The sequence below is a fragment of the Gobius niger genome (genome assembly GCF_951799975.1).
Source record: "Gobius niger genome assembly, chromosome: 8".
In the NCBI taxonomy this organism is placed as follows: domain Eukaryota; kingdom Metazoa; phylum Chordata; class Actinopteri; order Gobiiformes; family Gobiidae; genus Gobius; species Gobius niger.
In genome coordinates this window covers 1894259-1917242 of record NC_136859.1, presented here as the reverse complement: position 1 = coordinate 1917242, position 22984 = coordinate 1894259, and the positions used below count along the sequence as shown (strand labels likewise).

General features: G+C 42.6%; 3 protein-coding genes across 3 annotated transcripts in view; 1 reads left to right on the top strand and 2 right to left on the bottom strand.

The window, feature by feature from the left end:
* esyt2a (extended synaptotagmin-like protein 2a) overlaps positions 1-22984 on the bottom strand; it is a 236713-nt gene that overhangs the window by 17607 nt on the left and 196122 nt on the right. The gene's annotated exons all lie outside the window — the stretch shown is intronic.
* Positions 1350-17522, top strand: LOC306966781 (polymeric immunoglobulin receptor-like; the record flags this gene model as incomplete). The annotated part of the gene is made up of 7 exons (XM_079561598.1): positions 1350-1439; positions 1508-1858; positions 3119-3424; positions 3483-3557; positions 12544-12654; positions 13983-14128; positions 17400-17522. Exons 1-7 carry the CDS (start codon positions 1406-1408, stop codon positions 17520-17522), a joined length of 1146 nt encoding a protein of 381 aa, XP_079417724.1. The 5' UTR covers positions 1350-1405.
* Positions 21892-22984, bottom strand: part of LOC306966780 (receptor-type tyrosine-protein phosphatase N2-like) — a 138265-nt gene continuing 137172 nt past the window's right edge. The window contains exon 22 of the mRNA XM_079561597.1: positions 21892-22054. Coding sequence (XP_079417723.1) covers positions 21983-22054 — 72 coding nt within the window. The 3' untranslated portion in view covers positions 21892-21982. The remainder of the gene's footprint in view (positions 22055-22984) is intronic.

The following is a 22984-nucleotide window of genomic DNA, read 5'->3' as shown; positions in this document are numbered from 1 at the left end:
GTGGGTGTTCTCACTGCCGCCTCGTGTGCACAGGTCACTTCCTACCTGCTCACTCTTCCTGTCACAGGTGGAGGGACCCTATTGGAGGGTGACTTGTATATCGCCCACATTTGTTCCTCCTGAAGAAGACCTTTGAGGCTGACACGCGTTGGAGGCTATGTTTGCCCATTAAGACTTTCTGCCATAAAAATAAAGGCATTTTAACTTCACCAGGGACAGCTTTGGTAATCGCATTCTGTGGACGTCCAGGAAGCGCTTCTCCCTTCCTGTTTTTGATAAACAAGATGGTTATTTAGGAGCCGTACTGTCTGCGATCAGAGCAGGAAATGGGAAACAATTATCCCGACAAACACTCTAAAGTCTGGCACAAAGCGGCACTTGGACGAACAACACGGACGAGAAAACCCTCTTTCAACACTTTGGTTTTCGACACAAAGGGAGCCTCTTCAGCGCCACAGACCGACTCCAGGACTTAACAAGCTCGGGGCCATTGTGCCGCGCTGGACACGCCGGACACTGGGAGGAACCGGAGGCTTCAGGAGGAAAACCAAAGACAAGAGGAGACGCCTGAAAGAGCGAGATCAGGGCGCGAAAAAACAAGGTTCGTTGTGGAAAGAGACGGACTGAGTGGAAACATGGACGATTCATCTGTTTATGTCATTTACTACAGTTCTGTTCTTAAGTAGAGTTTGAGGATCTGTATTTTACTCGTAGTATTTTTGTTCAAACACGAGCAGCTCATGTTTCAGGATCAACTTTAAAGTTCTTTTAATGGTTTTTAAATGTCTTAATGGTCTGGGTCCTTCTTTTCTTATCTATAGATAGAGAAGGTTAGGGAGAGTGTGAGGAGGATAAAACTCATTTACCTCCTGATCGGTTTCCTTTACTCCAGTGACATCATTCTTCATCAGAGAAAACTTCCCATTTGTTTCTCCAAGTTTGTGAGATTAAATATTTCCGTTTCAGTCGTGAGTTTGTTCTGAAAACCATCAAACGTGAGCTCTATTTTAGGGGCGATACAAAACTTAACTGCCCTGTGTATGATTTGTGCTCCACAAATAAATGCTTATTTCTGTTTTCAGTGAAGACACTTCTCCTCATCTGCAGGACTCGGGACACTTGTGTTTTCAGTGGAGACACTTCTCATCTGCAGGACTCGGGACACTTCTGTTTTCAGTGGAGACACTTCTCCTCATCTGCAGGACTCGGGACACTTGTGTTTTCAGTGGAGACACTTCTCCTCTTCTGCAGGACTCGGGACACTTCTGTTTTCAGTGGAGACACTTCTCCTCATCTGCAGGACTCGGGACACTTCTGTTTTCAGTGGACACACTTCTCCTCATCTGCAGGACTCGGGACACTTCTGTTTTCAGTGGAGTTCCTTCATTTCTCAGTCCACATCATCATGAGCTCCTGGAGGCTGTGGCTGCTGTGGCTCGGTGAGAAATGGAACAAAAGTGTTTCATGTGACTGTGTTCTGACTGTGTTCTGTTGTTCCTCTGCACAGTTCTTCTGCTGTGGGACGCTCCACCCACAGTCACCGGTGTCAATGTTTTTAAGGAGCCTAAAGGAGAAGAGCTGTCGGTTCGGTGTAGTTCTGACAAAGAGGTAAACGTGACTCGAAGGATCTTTTGCAAGAACGACTGTGAGGAGGGAGACATCCTGGTGCAGACCTCAGGAAGTCCACAAACAAACGGCAGATTCAGCATCGAACATGAGATGGAAGATTCTCCACCAAAGGACTTGATCTACGTGACCGTCTCCAACCTCACTCTGAGCGACTCAGGGCGATACCGATGCAAATGGGACAGGCCTGTGGGAAGTTCTTACGTTGACTTTATGATTGAAGTCACAGACGGTGAGTGATACTGATCAGTCTAAAACTGTAGAGGCTCAAAGGCTTCGTGCAGTGGGGGAGAGGGCTCAGCTGTTTACTGATGGTTCTAGAAAGCGTGTTTTGAAGGTGAGCTCTGAGACGCACTGATCCAGCCAGACTTTCTTAAAGTGTCCGCTGTGGCTGAAAAAGGGAACGGTCTTTTGTAACAAGTGAATTTCTTCATTATGAGACAAATAAATCCTTATGTTGTAAACGAGATGTTGCCAAAGTTATCTCAATACAGGACATTTCATTTCATTTATTTCAAGGATGAACCATCTCTTTTTCAAGGGGGTCCTGACATGACCCAGTCACAGGATCTGATACAAGACAAAGCTGCCGTGGAGTAGTGAACTCTGCTCCCCTCACCTGGCCACGCCCCCCCTCACCTGGCCACGCCCCCCCCCTCATCTGGCCACGCCCCCCTCGACTGGCCACGCCCCCCCCCCGCACCTGGCCACGTGCGGGGGGGGGCATAGAGTCATGTTTGGAATATAACTGACCTGCATCACATGAATGATCGCATTTTGAGGGACTATTTTCTAGCAGATCACTCCGCCGCCGCGTAGCTTATACAACCACAAAGCTGATTTCCTCACACATATAAGGTATTTTAAATGATTCTATGGACACAGACATTTATATGGTTAGTCTGGTGTTATAAGTGATTTGCCTCAGGTGCTCTGTGGAGCAGGTCACACTGTTTTTAATGCAGGCTAGCTGATACCATAGACATGCACTAGCCTTGCATTAGCCTAGCACCACGAAACTCTTCAAATATAAGAATTACACAAAAATAAATCTCCAGGTATCAGCAACACTCTGGATAACTAGGAAATGAGGCCCTATGTCAAACATCCTGAAATATCCCTTTAAGATCTTGATCTGATGAATCGGATCAAAGTCTCTTCAGCTGAGTTTAAGGTCCACACACTCTGTTTCTGATCTGTCCTTCTGCTGCAGCGCCCCCCGGTGGTTTCCCAGTGACAGCGCGTCCATCTGGAGCCCCCCCAGAGCAGGAGCCGACAGGACGTCCAGGTACCGTCCATCACAGAGTCATGAGAGTCGTTCAGCTACTGTAAAACAGCCCCTGAGGAGGAAAACACCAACACAAACCAGGTTCAGCCGAGAAACGTCATGTGAAGAAATTTAGGATGTTTTTCTGTTTTTTTGGTTGAGATATTGTTCAAAAGGCAGTGTAGGCAGCTTAATCCTGAGGTGACATCTTCTCTCTAACACCAGGGGCGGACGCTGAATCAAAACATGAGGTCTCACTTGCTGCAGGAGAAGACTTAAGTTACACATTTCTCTTCTGCAATCCTGGAGAGAATAAGACCTTCTGCAGAAACAGCTGCTCTGAGGACATCTTGGTTGCGGCGATGGGTGACAAAGGACAAAATGGCAGATACAGGATTCAGTATAAGAAAAACGCAGACGACCTGATCGAGGTGACAGTGACGATCAGAAACGTGAGCAGCGCTGACTCCGGGGCCTATCAGGTTCACCTGGACCAAAGATCACGTCAAGTCTGGATCAACGTCTCTTCAGGTGAGTCTGAGGTCACACACTCTGTCTGAGCTGTTTCTGATGTGTCCTTCTGCTGCAGCGCCCCCCGGTGGTTTCCCAGTGACAGCGTTTCCACCTGAAGCCCCCCCAGAGCAGGAGCCGACAGGACGTCCAGGTACCGTCCATCACAACAACACAACACAAACCAGGTTCAGCCGAGAAACGCCATGTGAAGAAATTTAGGATGGTGCTTTTTGTTGTTGAGATATTGTTCAAAAAGGAAGCTTTGTTGGAGCTGCAGGTTTTGTCGGTTTTTGATCTTTACTGAAGTCTCAAACGTAGATATTGAGGGAGTGTTGGGCAGTAACGCCGTACAGTGGTCCCTTGTTTATCGCGGAGGTTACGTTCTAAAAATAACCCGCAAAAAAGTAGTCAGCTTCATTTATTTACAATTAGCCTATTATTTATCTTTTAAGGCTGTAAAACCCCTCACCAAACACTATACACTTTTCTCACTCGTTCACACGGGAGAGAGTGAGAGCAAACGTGGCTCTTTTTTGCAGGTTAATAGAGAGTTGGCGACAGACACGAGTTTAACCATCGTCAGGGCTCATGCTCCACCTGAAGGATGTCAGGACTCATGTTCCACCTGAAGGATGTCAGGACTCATGCACCACATGAAGGATGTCAGGACTCATGTTATAACTGAAGGATGTCAGGACTCATGTTCCACCTGAAGGATGTCAGGACTCATGCTCCACCTGAAGGATGTCAGGACTCATGCACCACATGAAGGATGTCAGGACTCATGTTATAACTGAAGGATGTCAGGACTCATGTTATACCTGAAGGATGTCAGGACTCATGCTCCACCTGAAGGATGTCAGGACTCATGTTATACCTGAAGGATGTCAGGGCTCATGTTCCACCTGAAGGATGTCAGGACTCATGTTATACCTGAAGGATGTCAGGGCTCATGTTATACCTGAAGGATGTCAGGACTCATGTTCCACCTGAAGGATGTCAGGGCTCATGTTATACCTGAAGGATGTCAGGGCTCATGTTATACCTGAAGGATGTCAGGACTCATGTTCCACCTGAAGGATGTCAGGACTCATGCTCCACCTGAAGGATGTCAGGACTCATGCTCCACCTGAAGGATGTCAGGGCTCATGTTATACCTGAAGGATGTCAGGGCTCATGTTATACCTGAAGGATGTCAGGACTCATGTTCCACCTGAAGGATGTCAGGGCTCATGTTATACCTGAAGGATGTCAGGACTCATGCTCCACCTGAAGGATGTCAGGGCTCATGTTATACCTGAAGGATGTCAGGGCTCATGTTCCACCTGAAGGATGTCAGGGCTCATGCTCCACCTGAAGGATGTCAGGACTCATGTTCCACCTGAAGGATGTCAGGGCTCATGTTCCACCTGAAGGATGTCAGGACTCATGCTCCACCTGAAGGATGTCAGGGCTCATGTTATACCTGAAGGATGTCAGGACTCATGTTATACCTGAAGGATGTCAGGACTCATGTTCCACCTGAAGGATGTCAGGACTCATGTTGTAACTGAAGGATGTCAGGACTCATGTTATACCTGAAGGATGTCAGGACTCATGCTCCACATGAAGGATGTCAGGACTCATGTTATAACTGAAGGATGTCAGGACTCATGTTATACCTGAAGGATGTCAGGACTCATGCTCCACCTGAAGGATGTCAGGACTCATGTTATACCTGAAGGATGTCAGGGCTCATGTTCCACCTGAAGGATGTCAGGACTCATGTTATACCTGAAGGATGTCAGGGCTCATGTTCCACCTGAAGGATGTCAGGGCTCATGTTCCACCTGAAGGATGTCAGGACTCATGTTATACCTGAAGGATGTCAGGGCTCATGTTCCACCTGAAGGATGTCAGGGCTCATGTTCCACCTGAAGGATGTCAGGACTCATGTTATACCTGAAGGATGTCAGGGCTCATGTTATACCTGAAGGATGTCAGGACTCATGTTCCACCTGAAGGATGTCAGGACTCATGTTATACCTGAAGGATGTCAGGGCTCATGTTCCACCTGAAGGATGTCAGGGCTCATGTTCCACCTGAAGGATGTCAGGACTCATGCTCCACCTGAAGGATGTCAGGGCTCATGTTATACCTGAAGGATGTCAGGGCTCATGTTATACCTGAAGGATGTCAGGACTCATGTTCCACCTGAAGGATGTCAGGACTCATGTTATAACTGAAGGATGTCAGGACTCATGTTATACCTGAAGGATGTCAGGACTCATGCTCCACCTGAAGGATGTCAGGACTCATGCACCACATGAAGGATGTCAGGACTCATGTTATAACTGAAGGATGTCAGGACTCATGTTATACCTGAAGGATGTCAGGACTCATGTTATACCTGAAGGATGTCAGGGCTCATGTTCCACCTGAAGGATGTCAGGACTCATGTTATACCTGAAGGATGTCAGGGCTCATGTTCCACCTGAAGGATGTCAGGGCTCATGTTCCACCTGAAGGATGTCAGGACTCATGTTATACCTGAAGGATGTCAGGGCTCATGTTCCACCTGAAGGATGTCAGGGCTCATGTTCCACCTGAAGGATGTCAGGACTCATGTTATACCTGAAGGATGTCAGGGCTCATGTTATACCTGAAGGATGTCAGGACTCATGTTCCACCTGAAGGATGTCAGGGCTCATGTTATACCTGAAGGATGTCAGGACTCATGTTCCACCTGAAGGATGTCAGGACTCATGCTCCACCTGAAGGATGTCAGGGCTCATGCTCCACCTGAAGGATGTCAGGGCTCATGTTCCACCTGAAGGATGTCAGGGCTCATGTTCCACCTGAAGGATGTCAGGACTCATGCTCCACCTGAAGGATGTCAGGACTCATGTTCCACCTGAAGGATGTCAGGGCTCATGCTCCACCTGAAGGATGTCAGGACTCATGTTATACCTGAAGGATGTCAGGACTCATGTTCCACCTGAAGGATGTCAGGGCTCATGTTATACCTGAAGGATGTCAGGACTCATGTTATACCTGAAGGATGTCAGGACTCATGCTCCACCTGAAGGATGTCAGGGCTCATGTTCCACCTGAAGGATGTCAGGACTCATGCTCCACCTGAAGGATGTCAGGACTCATGCTCCACCTGAAGGATGTCAGGGCTCATGCTCCACCTGAAGGATGTCAGGACTCATGTTATACCTGAAGGATGTCAGGACTCATGTTCCACCTGAAGGATGTCAGGACTCATGCTCCACCTGAAGGATGTCAGGGCTCATGTTCCACCTGAAGGATGTCAGGGCTCATGTTCCACCTGAAGGATGTCAGGACTCATGCTCCACCTGAAGGATGTCAGGGCTCATGCTCCACCTGAAGGATGTCAGGACTCATGTTATACCTGAAGGATGTCAGGACTCATGTTCCACCTGAAGGATGTCAGGGCTCATGTTATACCTGAAGGATGTCAGGACTCATGTTATACCTGAAGGATGTCAGGACTCATGCTCCACCTGAAGGATGTCAGGGCTCATGTTCCACCTGAAGGATGTCAGGACTCATGTTCCACCTGAAGGATGTCAGGGCTCATGCTCCACCTGAAGGATGTCAGGGCTCATGCTCCACCTTAAGGGTGAGCCCTGACGATGGTTTCTCTTTCTTCCGCGGCTTCTCCCGTGTCTTTCAGGGAGGTGCACAGATAGAGCCCAGATGGTGCTCAAGCCCTTTTGCCCTGTGTCCTTTAAGTGCCCTTCTCAAGACCATTTTTTTCCTCCCCATTATTAAGCATTATTTCTTTTATTGTCTTTTATTGCCGTACTAAGCCAACATGTGCTGAAAATACAGTTTTCATGTTCAACAACTTCAAATCGCGCGTCCTTGTTGCCTTTTGTCTTGGTTGAGCACCTGCTCCTCAGAGTGTCTGTTCACGCCTCTGGTTAAAGGTTAAAAGCCTGTGTTTTCGCAGCGTCTGGATTCGCCGCCAAAACAATGACAAAACAAAACAGATATCGGTTCAGGACCTGATATTTATTATTGATCCCTGATACAGTATTTTTTACCTAGATCGGCTCCGATATCAGTGTTGGATCGGTGCATATTCTGAGGTGACATCTTCTCTCTAACACCAGGTGAGGCCTCACTTGCTGCAGGAGAAGACTTTAGTCACAGCTTTTTCTTCTCCAATCCTGGGAAGAATAAGACCTTCTGCAGAAACGGCTGCTCTGAGGACATTCTGATTGCGACGACGGAGGACGAAGGACAAAATGGCAGATACAGGATTCAGTATAAGAAACACACAGACGACCTGAGTGAAGTGACAGTGACGATCAGAAACGTGAGCAGCGCTGACTCCGGTTTGTACAAGTGTCATCTGGACCAAAGATCACGTGACGTCTGGATCAGAGTCTCTCCAGGTGAGTCTGAGGTCACACACTCTGTCTGAGCTGTTTCTGATCTGTCCTTCTGCTGCAGCGCCCCCCGGTGGAACAGCGGTTCCATCTGAAGCCCCCCCAGAGCAGGAGCCGTCAGGATGCTCAGGTACCGTTCCATATTTCCTCATGAATTCAAACTTACTTATTTACGAAAACAGACAGTGTTGAGCAGTGACGCAGTACATGTATTTAGAATACTCATTTTGAATACTGTATTCTCGTACAGACTCATTCATGCTCTCTGATACGTAGACTCATGGAGCTTTCTTATGGAAGACTATAGGCACCTTAATTCAATTGTCTATTCATTTGTCAAATGGCTATGCATTAGGATATTTTAGTGTTTATTTTGGAATTGTGTGGCCCCTAGGACTGTTCGGGTGTAGGGAGACACCCCCAACAATTTTTTATTTTTATTTGACTTTTAATTTACCACTAGTGTTTGTTTTGGTTGTGTACATGCTAATTTGCGCCCCAAGATGGCAGTAGCGGCCCGTGCGTAGGAGACTGACGTCTCGCGCAGAGTTGGCTCAGTTCTGCGTGGGGTGTTTAGGTGAAGTCACGAAAGGCAGAGCCGTCTGAAAATTATATTTTTGTCTGTTCACAGGTGGGTTGAGTACATGAAGCACTGTATGGTTAACACTAGTGGGACAATCGTTAGTTTTGAGAAGATGTTTCATTCATGAGAATTGTATGTTTTGGCTGTTCTTTGTGTTAAACGACAACCGTTGCGCGCTACCGTTAGCGTCCCGTTACTACAGACGTTGGTCCGATATTTTCATTGTTATTTTATATTGTTGACAAACATTGGTGTATTGAAGCAGTTGAGTACAAAAGGGTTGCTGAAGATATGTAATTGGTGAATTGTATGCTAAGTTTAAGGTTGTTTTTCTTTTTTGTTTGACACAAAGTATGTATCGGAGACGGACTTCACCGGTCGCGCGCAGTTGGCTCAGTTCTGCGTGGGGTGTTCAGGTGAAGTCACGAAAGGCAGAGCCGTCTGAAAATTATATTTTTGTCTGTTCACAGAATAAAAGACCAAATGTTACACCCCAGCCTTTGTGTCAGTCTTCACGGGGGTAACAATTGTATTTGGCAAAGTGGAATGTAATATCCTATTTAACAATGTAATTTTCTATTCCAAATGTTTTAATGGCAATTCAATATTTAAAGCGTCGATGTAATGTCTTTATATATTGCAAAATACAAGATTTTGAAATGAACAGCATATTTGCCATGGGATGTCCGATCTTGGTCATCCAGTCACTCCGTTGCTATGGTAATGCACTTCTATACTTATATAAAACCTCCTTAGAGTAAGTTGGAATCTCCATGAAGGGGGATCTGTTATTAAAATCCGTCAAAACAGCGTTTACTTCCAGCAAAAATCAACAACACGGCCCATCTAGCTAGGAGGAGACAGAGTCGACTCTGATTGGCCGAGAGCGGACCAGGGCCCGCCTTCCCAGGGGTCAACAACTGAATAGCATATTGGCTTGTTGCACAATGTGGCTACGCTAGTTCCTCTGACCTGTCTGTTTTCTTTTCCTGGAATAATAATCATATTGTCTAAAGATTACATTGTGGGCGGTGAGTTCCCGGTCGATGATCATTTACTGTGTTCAAATCATGATGTAAAGTTCAGAGGAGACGCCTGTGATCATGAAGGATTGATAGTTTGTTTTGAAGCTAAAGGCTAACATGCTATAAAAAAAATATACATAAAAAGGCACTATTTCAAATTGTGTAATGCATTAACCCCTTAAGTCTCACCTGAACCGAGCACATTTTCTCCAGTTTGGCTTTGCTGTGAAAATAGCAACAAAACTGAGACGAAAACAATGATGGAAATTTGACATAAAAGTGACGAAAAATTGATGAAAAAGAGGCAAAAATGTGACAAAAAAAATGACAAAAATTTGATTAAAAAAATGATAAAAAATGACAAAAATGTGACAAAAATGCGATAAAACATTGACGAAAAAAATGACAAAAATGTGATACAAATTTGACCCAAAAAATTACCAAAAAAATTACAAAAATGTGACTAAATGTGACAAAAAATGGATAAAAAATTGACAAAAAACAAAACAAAAAATGTGACAAAAAAAGAAAATGACAAAAAAGTAACATAAATTAGTTGAATGCCCAACAAAAAAAAATGATGGAAAAAAAAATCTGATGAAGTGAGGGAAAAAAGATCCTCTCGGTTCAGGCGGGAGCTACAGAGTTTAAATTAGCCTTTAGCTTCAAGACAAAGGAACTCACTGGTCTAAGCTAATCTTAATGGAAATTAATACAAACAGGAAGTACTAGCGCCCACAGCTTCAGCTCAGAGGAACTAGCGTAGCCACACCGTGCAACAAGCCAATTGAATAAAGGTGCACTCAGAGCGCGTGGCAATGCAATATGCAATACAATCCACAGGGAGGTGCTGTTTCACAACACATTAAATGAAGCTTAAAGAGGGGGTATTATGCTTTTTTCAGCCACATAGCACCAGTCTATAGGACACTACAATGATGACGAAACCTTCTGTTGGTCTGTCAATGCAGTAAATTAGAATAACTGCCTTGTATAAAATTGCTCTTTCAAAATGGCGTTAGCAAATGACTTGAAATAGGCCCCTGTCTCTTTAAGAACCTCTGACCCTTTCCGACACGCCCCCTCCACACGCTGTCTGTGGCATCACAACAACACTCCGCTCGTTGTCTCAAGTATTGAAACTACGATCGGTGCATTTTAATTTTTATTGTTGGAAAGGACCTACTGTTTATCACTTTGTGAACAATGGCCACACAGGATATTATTTGGAAACAAACCTTCCACACCGGACGCTTGGAAGGGGCTCTTGCCTGAAAAATAACTGCTGTTTGGAGGCTCTCTCTTTGCATCTGCCATGCCCTATGGATCTGTAACTATACCCCCATGGACGACACCAGGATCTGCAGGAGCCCATACGATTCAAAGACGGACATTATCTGTGCAGGTGGACAATGGTTTTTCGAGGTTACCCGTTAGCTTGTTATAATCGACTACAGCTCATTGTTGATGAAAAGTCTGTAATAAACCACAAATGTGTAAAGCCAGGCTCATTGTGTGATCATCGTAAAGGCTGCTTCGAGTAGTTGCCGGCTTTATTGACGTTATTTGTGCATAATATGCTGCCTGTTTTCAATGAATGTTGTGAAGGTGAAGGTTTTTAGCTTGTCGCGGCTAATAGTGCCTTAGCTCCGGGAGAAACCACTCGGCTACGACTCACTGTAGATGAAATGTGAGCAATAAACTACACAATCAACAAGCCAGGCTCCGTGTGTGATCATCATAAAGGCTGCTTCAAGCAGTTGCCTGTTTTAGTGACGTTTTCAATGCATAATATGCTTGTATTCAGTGAATTTTCCCGTTAGCTTGTCGCGGCTAGCTTGTTAGCTCCGGGAGAAAACCACTCGGCTATGACCCATTGTAGATGAAATGTGAGCAATAAACTTCCAAATCAACAAGCCTGGCTCCGTGTGTGATCATTGTTAAACGGTTCTTTATGTGTGTGGTGGTTTTATTGACTTTATTTGTGCATATTTCTCGTTTTCACGTGATGACTCGAGGTTTAGCTTAGCATTAGCTTTCTCCGGAGGCTCTGTGCATCATCAAGGCCCAGCGCAGAACCAGACACTGAAATAAGTGTTCTTGTCACCGGTTTTAATCCTGGGTGTTTCGGTAAAAGAAACACTGATGTGTGTCTTTGTAAAAGTCTGCTGTGGCTCCGGTTCACAACACATGAAGCTAATCCTCCATGATGACTCTGTTTACACCTTAGGGCTAGACACTGCGGGGAGGGGGTTCTGCTGAGGGGCAGTGGTTGGTTACTCGGCTGGTGACGAAAGGTCGGAGGCGTATCCTGGAGGTCGAGGGCGTTTCCTGAAGGAATCAGGCGTTTTATCCCTAAAATGGCCGCCATCAGAGTTTCTACAGATTACTCGAAAATACGTGAATGTGCCCAGGCAACACTTCAGGCATGGTTTTAATGAGGGAATGACTTAATAACATGATGTAAAGCTTGAAAAAGTCGATTTTGCATAATAGGCCCCCTTTAACATACTCAGATTTGGAATAGAGAATTACATGTCACAATAGGATATAACATTCTACTTTGCCAAATACAACTCAAAACTAAATGCCGTTTTAAGAATGAATAGAACAATGAATAAAGAGGCCAAAATCCCATGGCAATATGCTGTTCATTTCAAAATCTTGTATTTTGCAATATATAAAGACATTACATCGACACTTTACATATTGAATTGCCATTAAAACATTTGGAATAGAAAATTACATGTCAAAATAGGATATAACATTCCACTTTGCCAAATACAACTCCAAAATAAACACTAAAATATCCTAATGCATAGCCATTTGACAAATGAATAGACAATTGAATTAAGGTGCCTATAGTCTTTCTGTCCGTCTCCTTCGTGATTCTGTCTGTGCTCCATCAGACGCTTTGTTTATCCAGGGTCACAGCAACAGAGCAGTACATGAGCTAACCACTGGGGGGCACTACTGCGCACGGCTAAACAGGTGAAGCAGAGCAAACGGCTAAACTTCTAAAGAGGGATTTAAACCATCTACAAACAAAACCATCACTGTGTTTCCGAGCACAGATCGACTAAACGTGGCTGATAAGTGCCTGTAAACACACTCTCTGATCCACAGGGGGAGCTCCAAACACCCGGACCCTGATCCTGGTCCTGATCCCAGTCTGTGTGGCCGTCCTCGTCACAGTGATCACTCTGACCATCGGCTGCATGAGGCGCAGACGCACAGGTGAGGCGAGTCCAAACACATGTCCATCTGCAGGTGTCTCACTCACGTGTCTCACAGATCAGGGACCAGGAGCTGGAGGAACCAAAGATCCTCAGGTCACTGTCATTACATCGTCAATGCTCATTTTAACCTGATATATTTGGACTCTGTTATCAACTTTGTTTGATTTATTTTTTAGAGGGAATATGGAAACGTTTACCAAAACCTTTGTCTGGAGGACATGAAGGCACAGCCAAACGCCAGCGAGCTCGACAAGATATAAATCACTGTCACGGTGTCAGCCTGACCTAAACCGTTTTATTACTTTGACCTGCAAATTAAAACATTTTATACCTGCTTGAAGAATAAAACATTTCTTTTCTAAAAGCTGTGGAAGTCATTACCCACTAAACTTAAATCTCCTGTGCATCATGTTTTAGCAGAGAACCTTTTCCCTCCATCTCCACTCAGTGAACGAGCTTCATGTTCTACCAGAAGTGTCGAGACAACAGAAGAGCTGATACAAAGCAAAAAGAGGAAACGAGGAGGAACACGGTGAATTAACGACGGTCTCCTGGTGGTTCTCAGAGTCGGTGATAAACACGATGAGGCTCAGTCTCTAAAATGTGGAACAGTCGTCATGAGGAAGTGGGACAGGCCTCGACTCAAAGCCAGGCTGAAAACAGTCCTGTTCACCCGCACATATGACACGGAATGTATTTTATCTGCTCTTTGCTTTTTACTGTAATCAATGTACATTTTTATGTTGTTTTATAATAATAATGCATTGGTTTTATACAGCGCTTTTCTGGACACTCAAAGACGCTTTACTTTGCACTATTCGTTCACTCCATACTCGGTGGTAGTAAGCTACTATTGTAGCCACAGCTGCCCTGGGGTAGACTGATGGAAGCGAGGCAACCAGTCTGCGCCATCGGCCCCTCCGACCACCACCAACCACTCACTCACTACATTCGCTTCCTGGTGTTCCCAAACGGTCTCCCATCCAAGTACCGACCAAGCCCTTCCCTGCTTAGCTTCCAAGGTCTGACGGGATTGGGCAGAGCAAAGGCGGTGTGGCCTTTGCTCTGCTTTGTTTTATGATTGATTTGATCCACTTTCTTACAATTTTATGCAACTGTGAAACACTTTGAAATGCCTTGAGTATGAACTGTGTTCTATAAACAAACCTGCCTTCCTTGGTTTAGTAAGTCTCAAGCCCGTTCCTGTGCGGAGTTATGGATTTTTAAAGAAATAACCAGTTTGCTCACTCCAGCCACTAGGGGTCAACTTAAAAAACTTTGTCCCTTAAGTCCTGTTTCTTTCAAATACTTCTTCTCCTCACCCAGGACAATCCACGAGCGCACGATGCACCACATCACCGTCTATGGGACAGGACACGTCTATGGGACAGGACACCGTCTATGGGACAGGACACCGTCTATGGGACAGGCACCTGCTGGTTCCTCCATCCAGCCCCGACTGGAGGTCACAGGTACATCTCCAATACAATAAAAATAAAACAACAACATTAGTATTTTATTAGAGGAGTTTGTAAGAAAAAAATAGTTTGAAACAGAAAAATCAAAATTCCGCCTGAATGAAAAACACATATTTGCACCTGAACATGCTCTGTCTCTGTCTGTGCTGAAGCAAATAAGAACAGAAATGGAAAAAATTTATTTAAAAAAAAGTCCAGGCAGAATCTCACTGGGCCAAATTCTGCAAAATTAAAACAAAATTGTACATGTTTTTACACATTTTTTTTTTCTTTTTTGCAGAAATTAAGTGTTTTAGTCATAGGGACATATCGGGTCACAAAAAAACAAAAAAAAACATGACACAATAGCATTTATTTGTCACTGACCAAAATATGTACAACGAATCATGACGAATTGACATATTGTGGCTGTTTGAGGATCTGTTGATTTGAAATTGGAGCGGATGTGGTCTTTCATTCTGAAGCGAAAAACTCATTACACTTGTTTAATTATACCACGGACCGTTGTTTGGAATCATTTTGCTTAACCTCTTAACTCCCGCCTGAACCGAGAGCATTTTCTCCAGTTCAGCTTTACCCAAATCCTGTAGGCCAGTGTCACGCCTCATTTGAAAGCTAAGATCTACAAAACTAAATTGATCTTTTTCCTCACGTCATCAGATTTTTTTTCCATCACTTTTTTTGTTGGGCAGTCGTCTCATTTTTGTCCAATTTTCGTGACTTTTTTGTCATTTTTTTGTCCATTTTTTGTCCATTTTTTGTCAATTTCTTGTCATTTTTTTCTCACTTTTTGGTCAAATTTTTCTCACTTTTTCGTCATTTTTTTGTCATTTTTTTCTCACTTTTTCGTCCATTTTTTCAACATTTTTCGTCAAATTTTTCTCACTTTTTTGTAAATTTTTTGTCACTTTTTCGTCCATTTTTGTCACTTTTTTTGTCAATTTCTTGTCATTTTTTTGTCACTTTTTCGTTAAATTTTTCTCACTTTTTCGTCATTTTTTTCTCACTTTTTCGTCCATTTTTTGTCACTTTTTTCACATTTTCATCATTGTTTTCGTCTCAGTTTTGTTGCTATTTTCGCACCTTTTTTCCAGAAGCTTTTTGATTGGGGTAAAGCCAAACTGGAGAAAATGTGCTCGGTTCAGGTGGGAGTTAAGGGGTTAAACACACAGTGCAATGAGCCCATGTGAACAGCAGGTGGAGCCACTGCACAGTTTAAAAAGGTGAGAAGCTCCTTCATAAAAACACCTGCTGCTCTTTTCTTTTCCGTGTTGGCCACATATTTCATGATGATATTTCAGACTTTAGACAGAAGAATAAAAGAAAGAAAAACATAATTAAATCTTGTCATGTCAGTAACAGTTACTCCTTTTGTCGAGGTGATGGTGAAAGTGTTGAACATGTATTTGTGGAATGTCCTTTTGGTCTGATGTCCAGAACTACCTCACAGGAGTATTTGGTAAGAGTATTACATTTACTGACCTTTGATAAAACCACCTTCACTTCAGATGAAACATTTATAATACATTTAGTTATAATACTGCAAAATATTATATCCACAAAATGAAATGGTGTGAAAAAAACCCTAATGGTTCCATTTTAACCTCTTAACTCCCGCCTGAACCCAGAGGATCTTTTTCCTCCCGTCAGATTTTTTTACATCATTTTTATGTCGGGTTTTCAACTCATTTTTGTATCTTTTTGGTCTTTTTTTCTTCATATTGTTGTCATTTTTTTGTCAACTTTTTGATAAAACATTTTTCACATTTTTTTTGTCATTTTTTGTCACATTTTGTCACTTTTTTGTAATTTTTTGGTCATTTTTTTTATAAATTTTTGGTCATTTTTTTGTCACTTTTTTGTCATTTTTTGTCACTTTTTTGTAATTTTTTCGTAATTTTTTAATTATTTTTTTTGTCGTTTTTTGTCATTTTTTAATAATTTTTTTTGTCACATTTTTGTCATTTTTTTGAATCAATTTTTTGTCATTTTTTATCAAATTTTTGTCATTTTTTTTGTTAAATTTTGGTAATTTTTTCCGTAAATTTTCAGTCAATTTTTTGGTCGATTTTTTATCACATTTTTGTAATTTTTTTGGTATCTTTTTAATCAATTTTTCATCTTTTTTTTGTCACATTTTTTGTTCATTTTTCATCCATTTTTCGTCACTTTTTTGTCACTTTTCCATCTTTGTTTTCGTCTCAGTTCTGTCGCTATTTTCTCACCTTTTTTCCAGAAGCTTTTGGATTGGGGTAAAGCCAAACTGGAGAAAATGTGCTCGGTTCAGGTGGGAGTTAAGGGGTTAAATATAAGCGAACGACCCATCACTGTTGAGGGAATAAGTCTATTTCCCTGCTATGGAGATGATCTGCAAATCTATCTGCCCGTTTCATCAAATAGGAGTGACGCTGTCAAATGTCTCATGGACATCAAACAGTGGCTACACCAGAACTTCCTCCATTTAAACCAGGATAAAACAGATTTCATTTTGTTCGGTGACTGGAATTTTTCAGACTTTGTTTTGCTATCTTCTTATTTCAAACCTATGGTCAGAAACCTCGAGTGGACAGTGTGGTCAGGTCAAGTTTTTATCAGCTGCGTGTTTGAACTAAAGTAAAGCCTTTTTTTAAACCGCTCAGACCTGGAGCGAAAAATGGATGAAAAAGTGGCAAAAATGTCACAAAAATATCACAAAAAAATGACAAAAAATGACAAAAATGTGACAAAAAAATTACAAAAAATGGATAAAAAAATGTGACAAAATATGACAAAAAATGTATTAAAAAAATGACAAAAAAACGAGAAAAAATTTATAAAAAAATTACAAAAAAATGACAAAAATGTAATAAAAAATCGACCAAAAAATCGACCAAAAAATGACAAAAAATTTGATAAAAAATTGATAAAAAATTGATAAAAAATTGATGAAAAATTGACAAAAAACGACAAAAAATTTACAAAAAATTTACAAAAAATTAAAAAAAATGGACAAAAATTGACAAAAAAAATGGATTGATTATTGTGATGCCCTTTATTGTGGAGTTTCCCCGTCCCGTCTGAATCGTCTTCAATTGGTGCAAAATCCTGCAGCTCGTTTTTTAACAAACACACCCAGACGTCGGCGCATCAGCCCAGTCCTTTTTATGTTGCATTGGCTCCAGTTTCTTTTAGAGTTGATTTTAAAATCCTTCTGTTAGTTTTTAAAGCCCTCAAAGGTCTCGTCCCTTCGTATTGTCTGAGCTTTAACTGTTCGTGACTCGGGCAGATCCTTGAGGTCAAACCAGCTCCTGTTGTAAGTGCCCGGGACCAGGTCCAAGCACTGGGTGACCGGTCCAATCAGACGAGCCGCAGACGTAAACAGGAAGAAAAACTGCAAAGAAACGCGTGATTCAACATAAAAAGAGCCCAGTCTCTGCTTCAACATGACTTTTATTCAGTCGTCGACACCAAAATATCTTTAAGTCACTTTTTACAGGAGACTTCACGCCGGGTTCGGATCAAGTGTTTTTCAACGGCCACGAAATCAAATCACTACAGATAAACTTTACTACTTTACTACATAAACCTCTGTGAAAAACCATCATCTTTCAGACACATCTCACCAGCTGGACTCACGGCCAAAAGGAGGATCTACAGAAAACAGGGCCGTCAATGCAGTTGTTGATCAGGACACAACATTATGGTTAAAACTAAATTGTAAGTTTACCCTGAAACAAACTTTTCAGAAGCTACTGAACATACTGCCACTAAATTCATGAAAAGAGTCTCCAGTTCTGGTTTAGCGCCACATTAGCCCATTTTTAGCCCCTCTTTAGCAGCATGTTTGCCCTGGCTTAGCCCCATTTTAGCCCCAATTTAGCTTCTCTTTATGTCCTGGCTTAGCCCCTCTTCAGTCCCATATTAGTGTCTCTCTAACCCTGGTTTAGCCCCTCTTTAACACAGATTTAGCCCCTCTTCAGTCCCAATTTAGCATTTCTCTATGTCCTGGTTTAGCCCCATTTTTGCCCTGGTTTAGCCCCTCTTCAGTCCCATACTAGCGTCTCTCTGTGTCCTTGTTTAGCACATGTTTATCCCAAATTTAGTGTCTCCTTATGTCCTGGTTTAGCACCACTTTAGCCCCATTTTAGCATCTCTCTAGCCCTGGTTTAGCCCCTCTTTAACACAGATCTAGCCCCACTTTAGCCCCATATTAGCGTCTCTTTATGTCCTGGGTTAGCACCACTTTAGCCCCATATTAGCGTCTCTCTAACCCTGATTTAGCCCCTATTTAACACAGATTTAGCCCCATATTAGCGTCTCTTTATGTCCTGGTCTAGCACCACATAGTCCCATTTTAGCATCTCTTTAGCCCCTTTTTCAACACGGATTTAGACCCTCTTAAGCAGCATTTTTGTCCTGGCTTAGCCCCACTTTAGCCCCATTTTAGCGTCTCTCTATGTCCTGGTTTAGCCCCAGGCTAGCCCCAATTTAGCATCTCTCTAGCCCTGGTTTAGCACCACTTTAACACAGATATAGTCCCTCTTCAGTCCCATATTAGCGTCTCTTTATGTCCTGGTTTAGCACCACTTTAGCCCCAATGTAGTGTCTCTTTAGCCCCTCTTTAACACAGATCTAGTCCCTCTTTTGCAGCATTTTTGCCCTGGCTTAGTCCCACTTTAGCCCCATTTTAGCATCTCTCTATGTCCTTGTTTAGCCCCAGTTTAGCCCCAATATAGCTTCTCTTTATGTCCTGATTAAGCACCACATTAGTCCCATTTTAGCGTCTCGCTAGCCCTGGTTTAGCCCCTCTTTAACACAGATTTAGCCCCTCTTTAACACAGATTTAGCCCCTCTTTAACACAGATTTAGCCCCTCTTCAGTCCCATTTTAGCGTCTCTTTATGTCCTGATTTAGCCCCATTTTAGCCCCAATTTAGCATCTCTCTAGCCCCTCTTTAGCCCCTCTTTAACACAAATTTAGCCCCTCTTTAGCAGCGTTTTTGCCCTGGCTTAGCCCAACTTTAGTGTCTCTCTGTGTCCTGGTTTAGCCCCTCTTTAGCCCCTTTTTAACATAGATTTAGCCCCTCTTTAGCCCCATTTTAGTGTCTCTTTATGTCCTGGTTTAGCACCAGTTTAGCCCCCTTTTTAACATAGATTTAGCCCCTCTTCAGTCCCATATTAGTGTCTCCCTATGTCCTGGTTTAGCCCCTCTTTAGCCCCTCTTTATGTCCTGGTTTAGCCCCTTTTTAACACAGATTTAGCCAATGTTTAGCCCCTCTTTAGCCCCTCCTGAGCCTGTTCAGAGTTCGTGTGTGTTTTGTGTCAGAGTTACTTCTGTGCCACACACTGTTCACATGCTTTAAAAGCGCTCCAGTACAGTCGACTGTATGAATAAATAAACCCTCGTCCTCCCAAAGAGCCCGGGCTTTAACTCCGTAGATCCTCCTTTTTTTCCGGTCGATAAAAAATGACACGATTTTGCTGCAAAGTTGCATCATCTTTTCTCCTCCGTCTTTTCATCAGACGCCGTTTCAGACGCTCGTCCTCGGCTTCAGCTCAGAACGGGAAATATCATCACCGCGGAGATACGAGGGGGGGGACGAAGGGAGGAGGAGGGGGAGAGGGGGGAGAGGAGAGAGAGGAGAGGAGGGGAGAGAGGAGAGAGGAGGAGAGAGAGAGAGGAGAGAGGAGGAGGAGGGGAGAGAGAGGGGAGGAGGGGAGAGAGGAGGGGAGAGAGAGAGAGAGAGAGAGAGGGGAGGAGGAGAGAGAAGAGGAGAGGTGGGGTAAAGGAGAAAGGGGGAGGGAGAAAGAGGTGGAGAGAGAGAGAAGGGGAGAGAGAGGGTGAGTGATGAAGTGGGGAGAGACAGAGAAAGAGAGAGAAAGAAGGCAAGGGGGAAAAGGAGAAAGAGAGAGGGGAAAAATCGGGGAGGGAGAGAGATAAAGAAAGATGGAAGCCAAAGAGTGGGGAAGGGGGAGAGAGAGAAGGGAGAGAGAGAGAGAGGGGAGAGGAAGAAGAGAGGAAGACGGAGCGGTAGAAGGGATAAAAAGAGAAGGGGGAGAGAAAGAGAAAAAAGAGAGTGGAGAGAGATGATGAGAGAGAAACGGGACAAGGGAGAGAGAATAAGTGGAGAGACAGAAGGGGGAGAGGGAAAGAAAGATGGAAGCCAAAGAGTGGGGAAGGGGGAGAAAGAGAAGGGAGAGAGAGGAGAGAGAGAGAGGGGAGAGGAAGAAGAGAGGAAGACGGAGCGGGAGAAGGGATAAAGAGAGAGAATGAGTGGAGAGACAGAGAAGGAAGGGGGAGAGAGAGAGAGGGGGGGAGAGGGAAAGAGAGTGGTGTGAGTCATGCAGAGAAAGGGGCGGGGCATAGACAAAACCGTTGAAAGTAATAATAATAATAAACGATCATTATAATTAAACATAACAATGATATAATTGAATAAATATATTTCAGAAACACATTTGTCGGTCGCCTGTTCTGACTTTCAAAGCTGAGATGTGACTTTAACCCCTTAACTCCCGCCTGAACCGAGCACATTTTCTCCAGTTTGGCTTTACCCCAATCCCAAAAGCTTCTGGGAAAAAAGGTGTGAAAATAGAGACAGAACTGAGACGAAAACAAGGATGGAAATGTGACAAAAAAGTGATGAAAAATGTGATAAAAATTTGACAAAAAATGATAAAAATGACAAAAAATGGACGAAAAATGACAAAAAAATTGAAGAAAAAAGGTCAAAAAAGAAAGAAAAAAAAGACAAAAATATGACAAAATATGACAAAAAAATGACAAAAAAACTGCGATTAACATGTGACAAAAAATGATGAAAATGACAAAAAATTGACAAAAAATTGACGGAAAAATGACAAAAATGTGACAAAAAATGCTTAAAAATATCAAAAAAATTGATGAAAAAATGTCAAAACATGTGATAAAAATGTGACAAAAAATGAATAAAAAATTGACAAAAATGTGACAAAAAATTGACGGAAAAATGACCAAAAATTACAAAATAAATTGATAAAAATGTGACAAAAAGTGAAAAAAATGAAGAAAAAATAGAAAAAACTGACCAAAAAAAATGACAAAAATGCGACAAAAAATGCCATAAAAATGACAAAAATGTGACAGAAAATTGATGGAAAAATGACAAAAAATACAAAAAAATTCAAAAAAAATTACAAAAATGTGACAAAAAATTGACGAAAAAATTTCAAAAAATGAAGAAAAAAATTACAAAAAACATGATTAAAATGTGACAAAAAATTACAAAAAAAATGACAAAAATGTGACAAAAGTGAAAAAAAATGAAGAAAAAAGATGGAAAAAAAATGTGATGACGTGAGGAAAAAGATCCATTTAGTTTTGTAGATCTTAGCTTTCAAATGAGGCGCTACACTGGCCGACAGGATTTGGGTAAAGCTGGAGAAAATGCTCTCAGTTAATAAGAGGTTAATTATTAAGTGTGAACATTTGGAGGAAACACTTTGCGAGGTTTAAACCTGAAAAGCAGAAGAGGCGACCGCAGTGACCGCAGCTAAAAACATGTCACAAAGTTTAGTCAGTGCCATTTCAAACGTGTACAGCGCAGCCAGGAGTGCTACATACCACTGCTACCCAAAAGCATCAATATCAGAAACACAAGAAGAAGAAAAGAACCAGAAGGTCAAGGGTCACAGTTAGCCGCTAAAGCTAATCACCGCAGATCTCAAAGGGGACGACAAAATATGGAAGTGTTGATATAAAAGATAGAGCTGTGCCTGATCACGATACGGAGCGGATCGCACGGCGGAGGCGGAGCCACGGCGCGACAAACGACGAGAAACCGGAGAGGGGAGGACACAAAATGGCCGACGAGGCGGGGGGGTCTCCCTCCTACTGCGGCAGGGACTTCAAGATGGCGTTCACTTCCTCGGCGACCGTCGTCAAGGCGAACTCGAACTGGTCCTGGAGCGAAGAGAGAGAGAGAGAGAGAGAAGAGGGAGGTTTAGGACGAGAGGAGCACGGCCCGGTCACGAGTTCGACTCCGGACGCTGCTGAACGTGCAGGAAGAAGCTTTTTGTCACCGTTTTGCCTTTTATTCATGAAAGTTGTTTAGGTTTACAGACCAACATAAGGTCGTCATTGTAGTAAAAAAAGGTGTGAAAATAGCAACAAAACTGAGACGAAAACAATGATATAAATGTGACAAAAAAGTGAGAAAACATTGGCAAAAAAAGTGCTGAAAAATTGATGAAAAAGTGGCAAAAATGTGACAAAAATGTGACAATTGAGTTACAAATAAACTTGCCTTGCCTAGTGTGCTGTAGACTGGTATGTGATTGAAAAAAGCTTAATACCCCCTCTCTAAATACAGCCCATTAGCAGTCATTTTAACCCCTTAACTCCCACTTGAACGGAGCACATTTTCTCCAGTTCGGCTTTACCCCAATCCAAAAGCTTCTGGAAAAAAGGTGAGAAAATAGCAACAAAACTGAGACGAAAACACTGATGAAGATGTGACAAAAAAGTGAGAAAACATTGACAAAAAAATGACAAAAAATGTGACAAAAAATGTGAAAAAAACGACAAAAAATGTGAAAAAAAATGTGAAAAAAAATGTGAAAAAAACAACAAAAAATGACAAAAAATGACAAAAAATGTGACAAAAAATGACAAAAAAAATGTGACAAAAAATGACCAAAAAAATGACAAAAAATGTGACAAAAAATGACAAAAAATGACCAAAAAAATGACCCAAAAAATGACCAAAAAAATGACAAAAAAGTGACAAAAAATGACAAAAAATGTGAGCACCTCAGAAAGTAAGGCTGTATCCGAATGTCCACACTATTCCCTATAGAGTGACTATATAGTGACTATATAGTGCTCACGCCA